This window comes from Mastigoproctus giganteus, chromosome 2, assembly GCF_048544385.1.
Source record: "Mastigoproctus giganteus isolate SK-2022 chromosome 2, ASM4854438v1, whole genome shotgun sequence".
Taxonomy (NCBI): domain Eukaryota; kingdom Metazoa; phylum Arthropoda; class Arachnida; order Uropygi; family Thelyphonidae; genus Mastigoproctus; species Mastigoproctus giganteus.
The window spans coordinates 82,448,827-82,471,188 of NC_143576.1; the positions used below are offsets into that span (position 1 = coordinate 82,448,827).

General features: G+C 38.6%; 1 protein-coding gene across 1 annotated transcript in view; it reads left to right on the forward strand.

Annotated features, from left to right (window-relative positions):
- polybromo (protein) overlaps positions 1 to 22,362 on the forward strand; it is a 702,481-nt gene that overhangs the window by 460,549 nt on the left and 219,570 nt on the right. Inside the window, exon 26 of the mRNA XM_090389959.1 lies at positions 18,256 to 18,417. Coding sequence (XP_090246085.1) covers positions 18,256 to 18,417 — 162 coding nt within the window. The remainder of the gene's footprint in view (positions 1 to 18,255; positions 18,418 to 22,362) is intronic.

Here is a 22,362-nt window from a genome sequence, read left to right on the forward strand (position 1 = left end):
CAATGATAAATGGCTGGAAGTCAAGAAAAGAATAAATTTCGAGTGGATAGCATTCTGGAAATATAGCCACATACTGAGAAGCAATATCCCAATTTGTCTGAAACGTAAAATAATGAACCAATGTATACTCCCCGCCATGACTTATGGAAGCGAAACTTGAGCACTCACCAAAAGAATGGAAGAGAAGCTGAAAACCACACAGGGAAGAATGGAACGAATTATATTAGAAATCAGACTGTTGCATAAGAAGAGAAACACATGGATTAGGCAGTAAACACAAGGAAAGGACATTCTTATCAAAAACTAAAGAACTAAAATGGTCTTGGGCAGGACACATAGTTCGAAGACATGATGGCAGATGGACTAAGAAAATAACAGAATGGTACCCAAGAGGAGCTAGAAGGAAACCTGGAAGACAACGATAGAGATGGAGAGATGAAATTCACGAGTTCGTGGGTAGTAAATGGATGGCCATTGCACAAAACAGAAGGAACTGGAAAGTTGCTGGAGAGGCCTTCATCCTCCAGTGGATTGAAAATGGCTGATGATAATCAAAATAATCTTACAAAAATCTTAAAAGTCATGCTTCAAAGTTACAGTTTTTTATGGTCTCAAACAAGCACATGTTCAATAGCACAGAACCTAACATGAGGATTTCCCAACGAAATAAAATATGAGGATTTCCCAATAATTTTTTTTTTTATTTCATAGCTACTAGCAAGTGAACAGCGGGGATTCACAAAAAAGAATGGAAATGTTGAAAAATTATATCCAACATAGTAGGATTTTCCCCGCACAAAAGCCCAAAAATACCATGTTATGTGAAGTTTGACACATTTCTCTAACCACTTTAGAGAATTGTGTCAAACATTTATAAACTGCATTATATAAGTACTGTGTTGTAGGATTGCCTCAATTTGTCAGTTGTGTTAGAGCAAAACCGTGTTGTTCAAGTACCATGTTATACAGTGGTTGCCTGTACAGTCAATCCTCATATAACACGTGTTTACATCACACGAATTCAATCATACACGATTTATAAATAGGGGAACAATATCATATATAACATGAACCAAATTCGCTTATGCACGATTCGCCTTTGTGTTTACAAGAAATGGCAGTTGAACGTGGAATCACCCCAACTGAATGCAACACTATAGGAATGAAGAGAAGAACTTAAAAGGTGTGAAAAAAGGAAGCGTCCTGGTGAAGACACTACAGATTCAGAGAGAAAAAGAAAAGCAATATCAATAGACAGAGGCAGACCGGGTCAAAAATTTTTACCCAGGAAAATTTGTAGCAGCCTCATACTAGCATTTATGGCCAAAATCACACAGACCTCCATCGTCTTCTGGCCTCTGTCGATAGAGGAAAAAAATGAAATTGTGAAACGCTTTGAGCGAAATGAACGAACATATGATATTGCACCTGCTACAGGCCTACGAGAATTAGAAATAATGCAGAGAAAATAAAAACAACTTTCATAGCAGGAACAACTCAAAGTGTGGGTTTTTTTTTTGGCTGATGCTATATAAGCTTGCTTTCTTGCATCATGTGCCTTTGCTAATGCTAAAAATCCATTAGATCAAGACACAAAGAATTGGAAGAGATGGAACAGCTGTAGTCTGTTTGGATAGAAGATTAAACAAAGAAGAAGTTTGCTTACGATAGAAGCAAAAGCATTAGTAATATTTTATTATGTAATAGTCTTAATAAAATATTTACGTATTTTATTATTTTAAATACGTAAATATTTTATTACGATTATTTATTGTGTTTGGTAATGTTTTGGTTAAAAATGTGTGTTCAATCTTGGGTGGTCAGCACCTAAACCTAAACCTATTTTTTCCATAGGACCTGTTATTTATATTGCATGAGGGTTTCTAGGAACACAACTATCGTGCTATACGAGGACTGACTGTACTTTATTTATTTCTGTAGATTATTATTAGTAGTATTTTTGGTAATTCATTTAAGAATAACCGTATTTTTCTCTCTTTGTCATATTGGTCCTAATTATTCGTCCCTCCGTGACAGTTTTATTTTAACACTACAAATATTAATTTTACTGGTTATACTAATTATATTATATTTTTCTAATTTGAAGGTTTATAGTTGGAAGAATGAACTCTAAAGGAGTTCATCCTTCCAACTTGGTAATGAGTTTAATGAACAGAATGTTAAGCAATTAGAAATCCTCAGTTTAAAAATGTTTCCCATAGGCAGAGTAAAATATTTATAAATTCTGAAATAGTACTTAAAATCATGTTTAACTTACGTATGTGTATCTTTTCATTTTTATTTGTGTATTTAATATTTCATAACCTTAGGTCTTTTCCCCTTCTACAAAGCTTTCCCTCATAAGAAGTTCTAAACCTCCAGGCCCTTGGAAAACTTCTTATCCAGGTTCTACTGTATTTGGGGTGGTTTTTTTTTTTTTTTTTTTTTTTGTACTTTATAAACAATTGTGAAGATAATTTTAAAAATTGATTTACCTTTTTCTTATAGGCCTCTTTCCATTATGTTGTCAATAACCTGAACATTGTACTGGCCTTCATGTATTTATCCACACAGTTTATAAGGTCATTACAATGAGCTTCCAGTTTACAATCATTCAACCTTACAAACAACAATTTTTAACACTGGACATTCAATAAACAAACTCGTATCTTGACTTTATGAACTTTTCCACAACTGTATTACATCAACTTTTGAAATAATATGAACAAGAACAAAATATTTTCAGCTTTTATATACTGCATTTAATATAGTAACAATTTAATGATATATGAAGTTAAATGACATTCTGATTAACATATATTTGTAGTGAATACTAATAATCACATAGGATAAAAACACAAATTAACATCAGTATCTTCTGTTAGATAAGAGCAAATTACTTTTTGAATAATTGAATTTATTACCTGGGAAACTGGGAAAGTTGTTTGTTCTTAGCCAAAGAATAGCAAATGACTTGGCAAGTCATTTTGCTTTTGAAGGCATTTTCCATAAACGTGTGTGTGTGTGTGTGTGTGTGTGTGTGTGTGTGTGTGTGCGTGTGTGTGTGCGTGCGTGCGTGCGTGCGCGCGCGATTGATTAAAAAGGCCTTTAGAAGTTCTTCCATTCATTAGTAAGACTTGAAGCCAGATCTGTCTAAGTGAGTTGTTGTTGTTATTTGGTTTTTAGGAGCATTAGCAACTAAGGCCATATTGCCTCTGGGGATATGCGGTGGTCATTCCCTGACCTTTCCGCATCCTCCGTATTTGGTGGTGATGGGCTCGAACACCCATCTAATCAAGAAGTATGTGCTACGCACTGCTGCTCCTTCCCAACTGGCTACGGAAGCACCTCTAAGTGAGTGACAAGTAACAAATCCACTGTACTATCATAATGCGAGGAATTTCCATATGATTAGTCACACTGCAATTTGACTTTAGAAGAGGCCTGGGGTTTAACCAATTGCAAGCACAGCAGATTAGAAAAGTATTACTTGTGTGTTTGTTTTTTTATTTAAGGTTTACAGTAATAATTTCTTGGGAGAAAGACATGTAAGAAATAACTAAATTCAAATAACTACTTAAACAACACTGCACTCCACATTAAAACAAATTGTGTAGATTTTAGTTTATTTTATTTTATTGTGTGGTTTATTTTAATTAATTAAAATAAATAAATAATTTAAGAGTTTCTTTCAAATAGTTTTCTTTAGAACTAATGTTTTCACTAAATTCATATAATTTAATTTGAAAGTAGTGTGGAATTTCAAATATATAACAAGTTATTACAATAACTGTAATCTTTCCTTCTTTGGTATTTGAGAATAATTTGTGGTAGGACACAGTTTTTGTATGTGAATCAATGAACTATCTCAACAATTATTCAAAACCTAGAACAAATTATGGAACATGTTAAAGCCTCTGCATCAGTGTACCAATTGTAACAGCACAGTTATTACAAAGCAACAAGATATAGTAAGGAATGAGATGGAAAAACTTTATTTTGTGGTCAGTAGATGAGAATCAGAAATGCATGCCAATATGCCTTAAATTAATTTAGAAAAGGATCTTAAGTCTGTGATGGTGTTGAGGCTAAATTTGGTGACATTCTAGTGATGGGGGGAACATTTAATACTAGTAGTGGTTTGATGTTTAATGCTAGAAATAAGCATCATAATATTAAAGTGAGTGGCAAGGCTGCCAGTTCAGAGATAATAAGGGGCACTGTGGTGCACACTGAATTTTCAGTCTAGATGAACATGCTCTACCTTGGAAAAGAGTGCAAAAGAGAAGAGTATGACTGACTGTTTTTAAGGTATCTAAAGACAGACAGTACCACCAAATTCCTATTGGGTGGTAAATTGTTGGCAAATGTAAACTTATACCTTTATTTGTCATCCCGGGTGCCAAGCGTTCTGTGACCAAGTGATTCTAGTACGTCTCTAAAGATTATTTCAGCCAATAGACTGCTTTTTGTGTCAACGACCATTTTTCTTGATTTCTCTATCAAAGTAGCTCTTTCACACTACAAGAAGTAGGCAAAGGCCCAGAAAGGAAAACCACCTTTCTGTTTCTTTTTCTATTAGTACTAATTTACTAACTCAGTTACTTGGTCACCTTGTGGCACTGTTCCTACCTCCCTATGGTGGGGTTGGAAACCTGGATGGTAAAGCAAACCCCAAGGGTTTTCTTTACCACCTAGCTAAGTTACCCCTAAGTTCGCATCTAGCTAAGCTACCCCTATCGGTACATACTATTCGTTTTATTTTGTTAGAAGACTGGACACTCTAAAAAAAATGGTGAGCAACCAAAGAGAATTCATCTTTGTTGATTTACTTCCTTTTTTTTTTTTTTTTTTTCTTTTGTACAGTAAGAAAACGTATGTGCATTATAACCAACATATACAGTACAATGAAAAGAACATTTGAGAGGGGAGAGAGAGAGAGTGGGGTGGAGCGTGGCCTTAGGCATATTGATGAGAAGGATTGTCATGGTTGCATTCTGTTCCCTCGGATTCGAACTAGATAGGTAGGGTTTACGCTAACCTGGGAAGTGGAGGGTTCACTTGAGTGCCTGAAAAAGGAATCCAGAGCTAGTTGCTTTACATGTGCATGCAACAACTCTTAGTAGCAACCAAGTTTTAGCAAACTTTACATTGCACTGTAGAGCTTCATTCAAGATTAGGGTCTTCATCAGCTGATATATTTAGGCCTTCATCTATAAGATTTAATGCTTTCAATATTCCTTTCACTGTTAGACTCTATTCTTCTTTAACCTCTGGGCTTTCACTAACTGCTGCCTCCTCTTCTTGAATGCGATGCTACTCCAATGCAAACAGATCTTCATATGGCAATTCCTGATGATGCAAATCAGTTAAATCGTTGACATCAGTTGCCTCCACTTCAGTGAACCCTATCTTTTTAGCAAGTTTCACATATTTGTTTTTAGTTGTGCATAATCTTCATCATTATCAGAGTCTTTGAAGGAGTTGCTAAGATCTGGACATAACTTATGCCACAAATTTGAATAGCATTAGCATTAGTAGAGGCATATGATGCAAAAAAAGCAAGCTTATGCAGCATCAGCCCAAAAAAATACTCCGATTTCACCCCTCTGTTCATTCCAAATACCTGTCCAACTCAGCCTTAAATTTATTTATGCTATCAACTTCCACAACAAAAGATGGAAGTCTGTTCCACCAATCAACTACCAGCTGGCTAATGGCAAACTTCCGCACATCTGTCCTACAACTGTCTTTCCTCAATTTGAATTTATGCCCTCTCAGGTGATTATTCTGAGCAAAAGGAAGAATCCCATCAGCATTGAGCATGCTCAAACCATTCAAGGCTTTATACACCTCAATCAGATCACCTTGCAGGTGCCTAGTCTCCAAACACTGTAATCTGCAAAACTTAAGCCTTTCTTCGTAAGAGCAACCCTTTGTTCCATTCACTAATCTTGTTGCCCTTCTCTGTACTCGTTCCAACAGCTGTACATCCTTCTTAAAATGAGGCCTCCAGACCTGTATACAGTACTCTAGGTGTGGTCTGACCATCGCCTTATACAAGGGGATAATCACCTCCTTATCCCTGCTAGAAAAATTCCTGTATATCATTGAAAAGACACCATGATCTACTCTTGCAGACCATCTGCACTGCTCAGAAAACTTCATATCTGCCTGCACAATTACCCCCAGGTCCTTTTCATTCTCTTCCACTGTCAGTGTAGTACACAGAGTTGGTACGTTACTCTGGGGTTACTGTTTCCCATATGTAGTACTTTACATTTGTCAATGTGAAACTTCATTCGCCACCTCTCAGCCCATCTCCTCAACTTTTCTAGATCCTGTTGCAGCAGCGTACTGTCATTAGTGTCATTAACAACCCTGCCAATCTTCATATCGTTCCAGGGAAATTAATGGAGGCACTGGTTAAAGAACCACTGCAGGATCATCTAGACAAGACTTCAGTTATAGCTAGGACACAGCATGGATTTGTTAAGAGGAAGTCTTGCCTGACCAATTTGACTGGATACTATGATGTGGTCACAAAGCAACTGGATGCAGGGAATAACTTTGATATCATATATTTGGATCTTAGAAAGGCTTTCGATACCGTTGCACGTGGAAGACTGCTGCACAAATTGGAGCAGTGTGGCATTCGAGGCAAACTGCTCCTATGGATAAAGGAATGGTTGAGTGGGAGAAGACAGAGAGTGGTAATGAATGGACACTGCTCTTCGTGCACTAATGTTATTAGTGGAGTCCCTCAGGATTCAGTGTTGGGGCCATTGTTGTTGTTTTCTGTATTTATAAATGATATTGATGAGAGTATAAATACAGAAAACAACAACAATGGCCCCAACACTAAACCCTGAGGACTCCACTAATAACATTAGTCCACGAAGAACAGTATCCATTGATTACCATTCTCTGTTTTCTCCCACTCAACCATCCCTTTATCCATAGCAGCAGTCTTCCATGTGCAACAGTATCAAAAGCCTTTCTAAGATCCAAATATATGATATCAAAGTATTCCCTGCATCCAGTTGCTTTGTGATCACATCATAGTATCCAGTCAAATTGCTCAATCAAGACTTCCCCTTAACAAACACATGCTGTGTCCTAGCTATAACTGAAGTCTTGTCTAGATGATCCTGCAGTGCTGCTTTAACCAGTGCCTCCATTAATTTTAATGGAATAGAAGTTAAACTAACAGATCTATAATTACTTCGCCCTTTGATCCTCCATTGTGAATTGAGGTCACATTTGCACATCTTCAGTCCATGGGTACCACCCCTGAGTCCAAGAAAGTCTCATGATTATGGCTGAGGGTTTGCTTACTTCCTTTGCTGCCTCCTTTAATATAACTGGATAAATCCCATCCACCCCAGGTGCCTTTCTTATGTTTATCTTCAATAATTTCTCCTCCACTTTCCTCTCAGTTATTACAAAATCATCTAGCTCACTGCCAGAGTTTAGTTCACCTCTGGCATTCCCCTCCCTGAATAACTCCTCATTTGTGAAGGTAGATGCAAAATACTCATTTAGTTTGTTAGCCACGTGAGCATGATCAACAATTGAACCATCGATATCCAGTGGACCAATCTGATTCATCCCCTTCCTTCTAGAGTTTACATACGTAAAAAACTCTTTGTTGTTTTCCTTTGCATCCTTTGCCAAAGATTTCTCATAATCTGCCTTTGCCTGCCTAACGTCCTTTGTGACTTGGTTACAGACCACCTTATATCTTTTGTAGGCTTCCATGTCACCCATTAATTTATATGTATCCCGTGCATTTTTATTCTCTGCCACATGGCTCATTAGTTCATCTGACATCCACTTAGGCCTCAACCTTGAGCAATATTTCTTAGTTGGTATGTAAAGCCTAGTAGCTTCCAAGATTAATTCTTTGAATGCTTCCCATTTTGAATATGCTGTTGGTAACATCATCAGTTGGTTCCGCCGTATAGAATTTAAATACTGTCTCAGACCTCCGTAGTCGCCTTTACAAAAGCAAAAACCCTTCCCTTTACCCTTGATGGTAGTTACCTCTTTGAGTAAATCCCACTCACTTCAGCACACTGTGATCAATTCCACCTAGTGGTTCCTTTGTCTGCAGATTCTTAATGCGTGAAGAATCACTACTATTAATCAGATCAAGAGTATTTCTCCCTCTAGTTCCTCCCGAACATGCTGATGTTGAAAACAATCATCCAATAAATACACAAAAGCCTTGTTAGTGTGTAAGTGACCAACCCACAAATTCCAGTCAATATCCAGGAAATTAAAATTCCCCATTTTAAGGCTCTCTGATTTCCTAGTCTCAGTTTTGATTTCCCAGTCACACCAAACTGACTCGACACTGCACTGTTCAGCAATATCGACTGGCTGAACTTCCTCGGATTTTATGTGTTTCTTAACTCATAGCATAACCCCTCCTCCCTTCCTATCCTATCTAACCTTCCTTTACACATTGTAATCCCCAAATTTCAGTTCTGCATTCCTTATATCTGTGTGACACCATGTCTCCGATATCCCAACAATATCTGCCTTTGATGTTTATACCAACACCTCAAATTCATCATATTTATATATATGCCGACCGGGCTAGCCGAGTGGGTAAAGTACCTGCGCGGCAACCCAAAGGTCGCGGGTTCGATTCCCACCTCAGGCTTGGATCAAAGTACTGCAAAAACCTTGGGAGGTGCAATATGGCCACAGAAGCCGATGCGCCAACAACTACCAAATCAAAAAAAAAAAAAATCATCATATTTATTTACCAAACTCCTAGCATTGGTGTACACCCAAGTATACATGCACCTGTTCCTATTCTTAGATACCCTTACACAACTCATGTGTTTCCTTGTACTGCAATGACTTCCCACAGTCTCTGAAATTCCCTGCATCTTGTTTTCCAGGCTGCTGGTCATTCCAATAGAAGCAGTGTAAGAATCACTTTCACCTCTGCCAGCGGCTACTGTTAATCTATTAGTCCGCGTATCCCCCCAATCTAGCAGTTTTCCATCCCACCTAACACTGCCTCGATAGCATCAGCAAATATTCTTGCACCCTTTCTATTTAAGTGTATCCCATCCCTGTAGAAGCAGTCTCTCCTGTTAACAACCACAGGCCAGGCTGAGAAAAATTCTACCCCTTGAGCCTTGCACAGTCTCTCCAGGGCCGAATTGATCGACAAAGCTCTCATCATATACTCCCTCCTATCATGTCCAAGTAGAATTGCAGACACTTTCAAATTCAACCCTAATTCACGGCTTTTTTCACCAATGAACTGTACTTAAGTAATTCTACTCTTAATGATATTAAGGTGTCCTACTCTTAATATCATTAGTGCCAACTTGTACAACAATATCACACTTTGTGCCCTTAAAGATGATATCTGCTCTACAACATCATCAACTTTGCCCCTGGCAGATATACCCTGATCCTGTTCCATCTATCCTTTTTACACAATATGTTCCCCGTTTCCCTGACAATAGTCACCGAAAACTACTAGTTCCTGTGGGACCAGTGCATTCTGCCTTGGGGGTTGCCGCTGTGTTGCCCGATGATCAAATGCAAACTGTGGCATTGATGTGGTCAGCTAAGAGCTTGATGGGCCCTCAATTTAGATCCTTCGAGGGCATCCACCCTGTTTTTCAAGATCTCATATAGGCCCATAACAATGCTGAGTTGTCGCCTGATTTCCTCACACTCCTTACATCCGCACACACACACACAAAAACATTCCCTCTTGGCAATATCATGTTCCGTACCTGATTGCTCCACAAACAACCAAGCATTGCATTTTAAAAGGCTGTGATTCAGAGGGCAACTGCCCCCCTCAGTTCCCTCCTGAATCACAGCACTCCCATTAGCCTGAGCCTTTTGCTTTGCTGTTCTTGTCTGAGTCATGATTTCGATTCAATTTCAATAAAATTCAATTTCAGTACAAAATTATAACCGTAAACTTATATCCCAAAGCAGTTATAACACTATATATGTGTGTGTGTGTGTGTGTGTATATATATATATATATATATATATATATTTTTTTTTTTTTTTTCAGTATCGAGTATTATCTCCGAGTTTCGTTATGTAACTTTCATGTCAAGTTATGTATTAATTAATAATGTTACATTTGTAAAATCTAAGTCATCGTATGTATTTAGTTAAAAAAGTACAATTTAATTGATAATGAAGTTTAACAAGATTAATAAATTATATTGATTAATCGGTAATACTATATACTATACTAAGCTGATGCTATCTAGTACGGGATATAATGTATTGTATAACAATCGCGGCAAGTTAAGAATGGTAAATCTACGGACACTAAGTATTAATTAACTTCACAAATCTCATTATCTAAATTCAGAATAAACCAAGGATCTTGACTAGGTCTATAAGCTACTTATAGAAAATAATTTAATATAACAATTAAGTCATTAAAGCGGCTAAATATAGCTAATAACTTTGCGTTCGCCGGAGCTGCAATAACTTGTAAAACACATGGATTGGATACCCTTACCGAAATTAAGTAATAACCTACAAAATCTCTATCGAAGTTAAAATTTAAACTAAGTATCATACTAGGAATACAAAGCTACTTCTAGAAAATAAATTAATATGCCAATTTAAGTCAATAAAACAGTAAAAAAAAACTTTTCTATTTGCCGGAGTCATAAAAACTTCGCCTGCACAAGGCTACTCTCCCAATAAATACAGTTATGTGCGGCGTCTCCGTAGCCAGGTGGGAAGGAGCAGCAGTGCATAGCACACGCTTCTTGATTAGACCGGGGTTCGAGCCCGTCACCACCAAATACGGAGGATGCGGAAAGGTCAGGGAATGACCACCGCATATCCCGGAGCAATATGGCCTTAGTTGCTAATGCTCCTAAAAACCAAATAACAAACAAACAGTTATGTGCAGGGGTCGGCAACCTGTGGCTCGCAAGCCACATGCGGCTCTTTAACTTTTAGCCCATATGTACGACAAGCTATGCATTTCCATGGGCATTTTCAAATATGAACTATGTTAAAAATAGATCATGAAACCATCAGAACAATGTGAGTCTCTCAGCATGTTTAGAGATGAAAATTATGAAATACTCGACTGATGTTGAGAGATTTGCTCAAGACGTTTAGCAGCAAAAGTCATATTAATTCATACCTAATTGGATGTTTGTGATGTTTTTTTCAGTATTAATAAATAATATTTCAAAAAATGTATTTTTTTTTAATAAAACATCTTCCCACTCTATTCCATTTCTTAAAAAATCCCCCCCCTCCATCCCAACTTGAGCTGAGGTCGCAGCTCTTCAGATTCTTTTTTTTTTTTTTTTTTTGAATTAAAACAAAAATGGCTCTTCACTCAAAAAAGGTTGCCAACCCCTGGTTATATGGAACTTCACCCCATGCAGCATCAGTAAATTTTAAAGCATCTTTTATATCGAAGGCTCGCCAATATTGTTTAATGCTTATCCATTGTCGGGCTTGCCAAAATGTGCTTTAAATATCAAGCCTTAAAATATTTAATCACATGTTGGTCCATAGGCTGGAGTACTGAGATTCTGTTTGCCGGGAAAAAAATAATCTTGATATTGGAACAGACAAATTACAAAAACATTAGGTCCTTGAGGTTGTCAAAGACATTCTCTCAGATATGCCAGACAAGCTGTACTTGCTACCCGGGAGTCTAAAACGCTGATGGAACTGATATTCGGGTGACACTCAAGTCAAGTGGACCCAATTTTGGCGAAGTCCAGGCAGTCTGTGACAGCCAAATCCTCCGCTTGCACCTTCACGATGGTGGGACTGTTAGTAATCCTTGGTATAACCTCCATGCACAAGTACATGGTGGGTGACAACCCAGGTGTGAACCAACGTAAGCAAGGATCGAGGTGTGGCACCCACACCACATGGAGGAATGCTGCCCCTATATGTTACCATACATCACTAGGTGGTAGATGACTGTCATCAACCGGTGCAATACCACCACTTTGCTTATTAGAGGCTTGAAGTGGTGGAACCCATGTTTAGTCTCTAGAGCTAAGTTCCAGTCAACCCTTCCCCATCTCTTCCATCATACAGTATTATTGATGACTTTTGAGGTTATGATGAACATCATGGCAAGATCCATTATTCCTTACATTTGGAGGGTACAGCTCTGTAACGGTGTTCACAGGCCGGCTGCTAGTTAGTACACCGGATCGAACCTATTGGTAACTCTCTAGGAGGCTTCCAGATCAACCAGATCTTGCTACCTCTACTCGGCCAGATAGTGTTGGAGGGAGTCCGAGTAGTGTGTATGCGGGGAGCATTGTCGAGGCCATGTTATGTCAAGGATCTGGGTATATTCTTACCATGTGTACACCATATCCAAAAATTTCATTAATTCATACAGCATGTCCCACCCACTTTTTCTTACTATTGAATACACCTTGAATTGTCAAACTAATAGAGCAAGCTTATCTGCAAAAAGATCTAAACCTCCCAAAACGTCCTAATTCATTTCACAAATATACGTGAATATTTGTGAATATCTGCAAGTGGAATCCATTTCCACTTGCACCCTGCCAAACCCCATGTATTTTTTCTGACAGAATCTCAGTTATCGGTTGATTCAACTACTGCTCATCTCAGATGCCCAAATTATTCGCTGTATGATTCCTTTCGCCTCAAAAGTGGTACTTGTGCATATATCCGTTCTGATATTCCCTGTCAGAGACTTGCTAATTTGGAATCTCCTCTCTTCGATTTTCTCTGGCTTAAAATCTCTCTACCTCATTCTGTCAAATTCATTTGTTGTCTCTACCATTCTCCCAACTCTACTCCCCTCGACGTGGGCACCTGTACGTGGTGAGGGGACCTCCCAGTGACGCTGCTGGACTTCCAGACTAGCATCACTGGGATCCAACACCCACAGCCCAGGTTCCAGGCTTACATCAATGGAATCTGGCGTGTTTGCCGTGCGCTGCGACCCGTGGAAATTCGGAAAGGGGGATCCTGGTGGTTGAGGGGCCCAGCTTCAATACACCACTTTGGCCCCTGCTTCGACAAGACGGGAGGTCCTGGAAGGCCCGGCTAGGATCAATCGGCTAGTAGGCTCACCTGCGAGGGTCAACCGTGTCAATGCCACGCCCCTACCCTCATGGTCCGAGGGACAGGATTCAGGCTGGCGGCGGTGCAGGTATGGTGTCTGGGTAGCCCTGCCGTTCCACTCCCGAGCGCATTTATTGCATGCCGGGTAGTGGGCGTCCCTTTGGGTTCCGTGGTGGGTGGGGAGCCCAGGCACTGAACCACTTCAAAACTTCATGAATCCTGATAAACATATTTTTTCAGGGGCCCCAACCTGGTCCCTATCTGAAAACAGAGACAGAGAGGCAGATAGCATTATTGCTACAAAGAGGCAGCAAACCGAACTACCATCAGGGCCTGTCCCAAGGTTCCTAATTATACATTCCACCAGTGAAAAACCGATTGGTAAAACGTCACCCTTTTTTATACAAAAAGGGTTAGATGAGTTAGTAGGTTCACCCAAATCAGTTAAGAGGCTCCGTTCTGGAGACCTTTTAATTGAATCTAAAAATGACAGGCAATCTGAACATCTACTCCGAGTAACATCAATCGGAGGATTACCCATAACAGTGACACCACACAGAACACTCAATTCATCGAGAGGTGTCATTTCGGAGTGGGACCTTCTCGATGTAACCGAGGAGGAAATCTGCTCCGAATTAAAACCACAGGGAGTTATTGCCGTCAAGAGAATCACTGTGCGAAGTGATGGAAAAATTGTTAAAACCAGGAGCATTATCCTGACTTTTAACTCTCCTAAACCTCCTGATGAGATTAAAGCTGGATACATTAATTGTTCAGTGTGTCCATATGTTCCGAACCCTTTACAGTGTTTTAAATGCCAGAAGTATGGACATTCTCAAATGGCCTGCCGTGGAGTTCTTGCATGCGCTCGATGCGATGCAAAGGACCACGAAACAACAGCATGTTCAACTGCAAAACCAACCTGTATTAACTGTGAGGGAGAACACCCAGCCTACTCACGAGCATGCCAGAGGTGGAAAGAAGAAAAAGAAATTCAACGGCTGAAGGCAGAGCTAAATATATCATACCAGGAGGCAAGGAACTCGGTGAAACCCCTGAATATCAACAAACCTACCTATGCCCAGAAGGTAGCAGGGAGATGTTCCATCGGAACTCAGATGGACATGACCATTCCTCCAAAGGAGTCTTTCACTCCCATCGCGTGTTATCTTTTAAGTTCTCAAAAACCTGCACAGAAAATCCAATCAGCTGCCACTCCTATATCAGTACCTCCTAATGCTCCACAAGTAACAAAGGTAACTATGAAAGAAAAGAATAAGAAAGGGGAAGTCCCCCCCTAGTACCCAAGAAAACATGGATGTCGAGCAGAAGGAGGTACCCGAAGATTCAGTCTTGGAACTCTTTGCGGAGGAAGAAATGGACACGGGACAGCGTCCATTATTCCCCAAAAAAGATAAACCCAAGACTGATAAAAGTAAGCCCTCAGCAACTCGGAAGCCGCCTGATGGACCCACCAAGCCAAAATAATGGCTAAATTCCTACAATGGAATTGTCGTGGATTCCGGCGAAATATTGATGACATCAAGGCCCTCCTGCAAAAGCACGAGCCAGTTTGCTTTTGCTTGCAGGAGACATATCTAAAGGCAAATGACGATCTCACCATGCACAACATCACAATTTTTCGAAAGGATAGAATTGCGGATGGCTCCGCTCATGGAGGAGTGGCTATCCTTGTCGGCAATCTGACCCCAGTTAGCCCTTGCTAATTACAACTAGCATGGAAGCTGTTGCAGTTCGCCTTTCGGTGGGATTTATATTAACAGTTTGCTCTCTTTATTTGCCACCGGGGACTGACATCCCCCAGGAAGACCTTGATGATCTGGTAACGCAGTTGCCTCCCCCTTACTTACTTCTCGGGGATATGAATGGACATAACACCCTGTGGGGTAGTGCTAACATCAACGGAAGGGGACGAGTCATAGAGCGTATGCTCAATGACAATGACCTTTCCCTTCTAAATACTGGAACAAACACCTTCTTCCACATGCCTACCCGTACTTTTTCTGCCATTGATCTCTCTATCTGCTCCCCTTCTCTACTCCCTTCACTCACTTGGGAAGTGGAGGAGAATCCATACGGAAGTAATCACATCCCTGTGATAACCTTGTTACACAGTGAGAGACCATGTCTTCCTTTTAGGTTACCATGGTGGAAGTCTGATCAGGGTGACTGGAATGCCTTCCAACATCAGGCAAATTTTGATCTCAGTACAGTCAGTCGGGAGCCTATCAGTGACGCAGTAAAGTACATCACAGAAATCATTGTCCAAGCAGCTGCGAATGCTGTCCCAAAAACATCTGCCCGGTTTCCACCATTTCCCAAACCTTGGTGGAATTCGCAATGCACAACAGCAAAAAAGGCTCAAAACGAAGCGTGGGGGATATTTCGCCGATATCATACCACGAACAACCTCATAGCCTTCAAACGTGCACGAGCCAAAGCACGCTACATCCGTCGTCAGAGTCAAAAGGAATCGTGGATCCGTTTTACATCATCTATTAACCAGTCTAACAACTCTAAGGTAGTCTGGGATAAAATCCGGAAAATGAAGGGAAAATATACATCCCACCCTTCTTCAATCCTAGATTATAATGGATGCACTATTGCAGATCCAACTGCAATAGCCAATGCTCTTGAGGAAACATTCTCTAACATCTCCACAACATCCTCGTATTCCCCAGAGTTCCTGGTCCTGAAACATAAACTGGAAAAACAAACACTTAATTTTAAGTCTAAGGGCCTCTATCCCTACAACGGGGCATTCACTATAGAGGAACTGAAAAGAGCCCTCACTCTTTCCAAAGCAAGTGCTGTTGGACCAGATGGCATCCATTATGAAATGATTAAACATCTTTCACCAAAATCTATGGATTGTCTGCTCCTTCTGTATAACAGAATCTTTATTGAAGGGCAGTTTCCGGACTCCTGGCGAAAGGCAATCGTTCTTGCCTTTGCTAAGCCAGGAAAGGATCCAGGCAGTTAGGTTAATTAATGATTCATCTCTAACAGAATCTCTCCACTCGCTGTCTCATAGATGCACTGTTTCTGCTGCATGCCTCTTCTACAGACATTTCCATGGGCACTGTTCTTCTGAATTGGCTTCTATAATTCCTGCTCTCTCTTTCAAAACAGTCCGAACACGTGCAGCCACCAGCCAACATCCATTTACTGTCCAACTTCAAACTCACAGAACCAACTTTTCACCTTCCTCGTTTATTCATTCAAATGCCATTTTCTGGAACAACCTTCCTTCGTACGTATTTCCTGAAAATTACAGTCTACAGAAGTTCAAGTCCAATATCAACAAATATCTTCTCAACTTCCAACCCAAGCACGGTACTAAGTACTATAGGTTCTAATACCTCTCGTGTTTGGGGTTTACATAAAAAAAAAAAAAAGACATCAACAATACTGGATGGATGGCTTGTGGCATTATCAAGAATAAGTAAGGTGTTGAATGAAATTTTTTCTGCCTTACAGTACACTTCCAATTCTGGTCGTAATTGAGATTCAAGATACTTCTGAAAATAACAGCAGCCATCCACCCTTTAGGGTTTGAGTAATAGTACACAGGCATGTGCGACCTGTCGTAACCTTTAAGAGCATGAGGGTTTCATAGTGGTAAATGCACATGCGTTTCAGTTTATGATCCTTAATATTAGCACTAGACAGAAGTGTTAGCCGATCTTTTGCCACCTTAAAGCCAGGTGCAGTCTTTTCAGCAATGGAAATATAAGTGTGATCAGGCATTTTTTTCCAATATAAACCTGTTTTATCAGGGTTGAATATCTGTTTGGGTATATACCTACCCTCTCGTGGCACTTTCCGTAAATATGGTTGCCACGCATTAATTTAAATTAGCCCACCAACCAATAATTGATGAAGCTTCCATGAGAAAAGTAAGTAGTTGAAGTCATTTGGGTGGATTAAAGGATGTCTGAACAACTGGGATGGTCCAATTACAAGAATATGCAACTGAAATACATTTTAATCTCTGGAGAGGCTTTAGCTGTGTTTGAAAACCAGTGCCCTACCATTGTTTTTCCAAGGTTTTTTGTATTCACAATGTTCTTGCCTGCTACAGGGTCATATATGAGGAAAAGAAGATGACAACTAGGCATTACCTTATGTTTTTCAAAAAAGTAATAGCCAGAATCAGTTCCATCAGGTTCTACTAGTTTTAACGCCATTCCCAGAAGCCCAAAACAGTTTCTTAAGACCTGGATGACTTCCTGCTATTACTCTCACCTTTTTTTTTTCAATTAAACATCACTCCTCTTCAAGCGATATTAGCATCAGCAAGCAAAAGTCACCAATATTAAGAAAACAGTATATTTACAGTGTAATGCAATAAAGTATTTTACACTGTATATACAGTGTGTTTGGTATAAGTCAAATATTACCCATAAGAGTAATATTTGACTTATAACTTTTCAGCCTACATACAAACTTCATGGACACATTAAGTTCATAAGTCTATAGTGTTTTCTGTCTTTCATTCAATATGATGCCACTGAATTTGAATGAAATAGCAATGGCATTATAGGAAAACATGTAATTAGTCTTTAGTGTGCCTTTTTTCTGGCATAAATTCTGAAGTTTCTATCCAAAATTTTTAACATTTAAATCTTTGTTTTGCCAAGTGTGCATTAAGGTATTTGCTTGTTTACTGATTGAATGAAAATACCATTGAAAAAGGCATTGTGTTTTATTCATAATGCACCTTGAAATGTAAGTGCTTTTATTTATAGTTCATTGCCAGCGCAGATTATGTTGATAACAGTGATGCTGCATACAAGAAACAGAAGTTACCCCTTTTATTATTAAGTTTCTTTTAATAAAAGAGATATTAATGATGACCACTACTTTATATTTTAATTATTAATTGGGGAAGTTATTGCATCAACTCAAGCAGTAATCCAATACATAGAATTATTCTTAATATGAAGTTAAGTTGATTTTTCTTTATTTCAATATGGTATTATCACATCAAAAGTAGCACAGAATGTTTGATTTCTGGAATCCATGATTAAGATTTGTATGATAACTGCATTACAAATTTGTTGTAAATTATTAGGCATAAGAAACAAGTTAGCCATAAAAATTCATCTCCTTCTCTCCCTCTATACTATATAGGTTTGGGGTACTCCAAATAGCCATGTTAGTATTGTATCACGAGAAGAACCATTGTCACCTGTCAGAGTGCCTTCAGTATTTAAAGATGGGGTTGAGAGACCAAAAGATGAAAATATAGACTTTGATGATGCAGATTTAATGGTTATAGATAAACCACGCCCAGTAAGTTGTTTCATTTTCATGTTTTGTTTTATTTATTTTTTCTAATCTTAAAATCATTTTCTCTTATACAATAAAACAAGATTTTTTTTTTTTTTCTCTTTTTGTATATAAATTGAGCTAAAACCTCATTTTTCTCTTTCCCTCTTAAAATAATGTTTTGAATTAACATATTGAATACTCAAGGCATTTTATTTTCTAATGATAAATGAGCTACATTGACTAAAACTACTAATTAAAGTCAGATTTTCATAAAATGTATTCTCATTGCTGTATTATTTAAGTCATTAATTTAAATTTATAGTAGTATTTAGTTATTATGTAATGATAATTGTGCAGAATGTTAGTCTTGTTTCCATAAAAGAAAATAGTGGTTATAGTATCTGTGATGATTTTCAAATTAAAAATTTATATTTTTGGATGTAGTTATATGATTACATTCTTTAATAAATTTAGATACATGTGGAAATTTTATGGAACCCATTCACTATGAAATCATTTCCTGTATTTTCTCTGCAATCTGTTAAAACAGATAAATTTCTATTGATCTTGTTGAAATGACAACTTTAGTTGCTGTCATGATCCACCCTCCCAAACTTTGTATCACCAACAAACTTGTACTCAAATTTGTAATACCTTCCACAGCTGATAGCAATGGGAAACTACTGTGGAAGCTACTATACATGCAAAAGGCTGTTGGCTGTAACTTCTGTCCGTTCATATTTTCACTTCCCTTACGTGGATCGGGCAACAGCCCCATCCATGTAAGGGAAGTGAAAGCTGGCTTATTAGCATCTTATGTTAAATTAAGATGCAACAAAACATTCCATTCAATGCTTCCTCCCTTGATCTTCACCATTGTAATATCCTTCTGACAGAAGGATAGTACAGCGGTGGTGCTCAAACTTTATGTTGAAAGGCCACATTGGGGATTTTCTGAGCCTCCACATTATGGGTAAAGAGAAGTTTGGTTTAACATCATACTGTTTTTCTCCCCAAGGGCTAATAAAATGCATGGCATCTTCCTCAAAAAATAACTGCATAATGGAAGCCTCATAAGAAAATATTTTTTTAAAATTTAATTTAATTGTGAATATTAAAAAAAACTTTGCAATTTAAACTTCTAGAAATGATCTAAAAGCACTTTCAGCTGTCACATGCACAATCATTTCAGAATGCATACTTATATCTGAACATCATTGAAGCTGACTAATGTTATGCAAAGTTAGAGTTCTATATTTTTATTAGTGATAATTTTCAGAATTCTTTCACTGGCTCAGTAAAACCTTGTTTGAGAGCCACACCTGGCCTGCTTGATATATTGCATTAGAAAAATCCTCAGCAATTTTGATGCTAAGAAGTTTCTAGGTACTGATTTCATTTCTCCATCTCTTAAAACCTGTTTAACCTCTTTACACTCTTATTCCATTATTGGGTTTTTTTTTCCCTGCATGAAAACTTTCTCATATCCAGTCAACCTAAAAAGCATGATAAATCCCTCCCTCAAAATTATGCTCAGTTACAATTTGCTTCACTCTTTCAAAAAATTTGAAAGAGTGAAGGACAGTTGTGTCCGGGCAATTGTCTAGTGGGTGGAAGAAAACTTACTTAACTTCATTCCTTCTAAAACAAAGTCCTGTTTTATATCTTGTGAAAAAGAATGAAATAAGTGAGAATAATTTTGACTTCTGATTTCTGCCCTAACATCTCATATTGCACACTTAAATCATTATTTTACGAAATGTTCATTAAGGTATCTGCTTGCTCACCAATTGTTTTGTGCAGCCTACTGTGACATCCCTCAGCCAGCCTATGGACCATCATTTCAAATGTTAGGCCCTGCCGTCTCAGGGCTGTTATTTAAACAGGCTGTTAGGGCAACAGAAGGAAATAATGGGGTGACCCATTTGAAGGTACTTAGAACAACTGTAAAGAATATTGGTTCTGCCTGGACTGAAATTAAGGGGAAGAAAAATCCAAGAACTTCCTTGAATTAAGCAATAAGCACATCACAAATATTGCTTTTTCTACATTTGGTAGTGATGGCTTTCAAGGATGGATCATTTCCAGTTGCTACCAATGTCAGTAATCAAAGTGATTCTAAGCTGTATCCTAGTAATTAAAAAAAAAACAACTCTCAAATCAAAAGCAGCTTAATCTCTTGCCACCACTGGAATGTGACTCTGTCAGGTACACCATTGGGTATCTCCTTCTGAACAACTTGAAATCACATGGGATTCCTTCAAAAAATCTGGCATTAAGTGTTGATTATGCACCTGTTATGGTAGGCCTAAAAACTGGAGTAGCAGGGATAATAAAAGAGGAATTGTCTGCTTGGTGGTAATAAGCTGTCCCTGTCATCTTATTAATTTGTGTGCTGAAAAGGGAATTGTATGCCTTCCTGTGAAAGTAAGTGAATATTTTGTAGACAGTTACTACTATTTGGAAAGAATTGCTAAAAGGAAAGAAAGACTTAAAAAATTTCAATTGATGGGTACACATCATTTGTCTTTGGTTAAATGTGTAACTGGACTGGTAGAACAGTGGCAACCTTTGACAAGTCTATTTAAAGAAGAGGTTACAAATGGTGAGAAAGGCCACATTTTGCATACCAACTCAAAAAGTACAGCAAGAAAGCAATCACTAGTGAATTGAATGACTGACTCATTTTCAAATCCGGTTCATGATCCAAGTTTTGAAATAAAACAAATTGATGAAACTCAAGAAAAAAATTTCTGTATCACAAACTTCTCATCAAACCAGTCCTAAACAGGTAAAGCAAGCTGATAATTCAGCATGTTAAGCATCTTATTCTCACTTGTTCAGAAAGTCTGTTAATGTTTCTCTCTTGTGGCTGGTACAAAACAATTTGCCTTACAATTTTTAAGTGTTATGCCAAAATTTGAAAATCGAAAACTTAGCTCTCAATGCACATAGCCACATATCTTTGTACTGAGATCCTTACTCCTAGATATGTTGAAGGATGTTATGTGTAAATTTATTATACCAACATTTTTTTTATATTTTTCACTTCCATTTTGGAAGTTCGTTATTAGCATTAGCATTAGCATTAGTAGAGGCATATGATGCAAGAAAGCAAGCTTATTCAGCATCAGCCAAAAAAAAAAAAACCACTCCTATTTCACCCCTCCGTTCGTTCGAAATACCTGTCCAGTTGAGCTTTAAATTTGTTTAGGCTATCAACTTCAACAACAAGTGATGGAAGTCGGTTCCACCAACCAACCACCCGCTGGCCAAAGGCAAATTTCCGCACATCTATCCGACATCCGTCCTTCCTCAATTTGAATTTATGCCCTCTGAGGTGATTATTCTGAGCAAGATGAAGAATCCCATTGGCATTGAGCATGCTCAAACCATTCAAAGCCTTATACACCTCTATCAGATCACCTCGCCGGTGCCTAGTCTCCAGACTCTGTAATTTGCAAAACTTAAGCCTTTCTTCGTAAGAGCAACCCTTTGTTCCATTCACTAATCTTGTTGCCCTTCTCTGTACCCGTTCCAGCAGCTCTACATCCTTCTTGAAATGAGGCCTCCAGACCTGTATACAGTACTCAAGATGTGGCCTAACCATTGCCTTATACAAGGGAATAATCACCTCCTTATCCCTGCTAGAAAAATTCCTGTATATCATTGACAAGACACCATGAGCTACTCTTGCAGCTTGTCTGCACTGCTCAGAGAACTTCATATCTGCCTGCACAATTACCCCCAGGTCCTTTTCATTCTCCACCACTGTCAGTGTAGTACCGCAGAGTTGATACGTTGCTCTGGGGTTACTGTTTCCCATATGTAGTACTTTACATTTGTCAATGTTAAACTTCATTTGCCACCTCTCAGCCCATCTGTTCAACCTTTCCAGATCCTGTTGCAGCAGCATAGCGTCAGTAGTGTCCTTAACAACCCTGCCAACCTTTGTATCATCTGCAA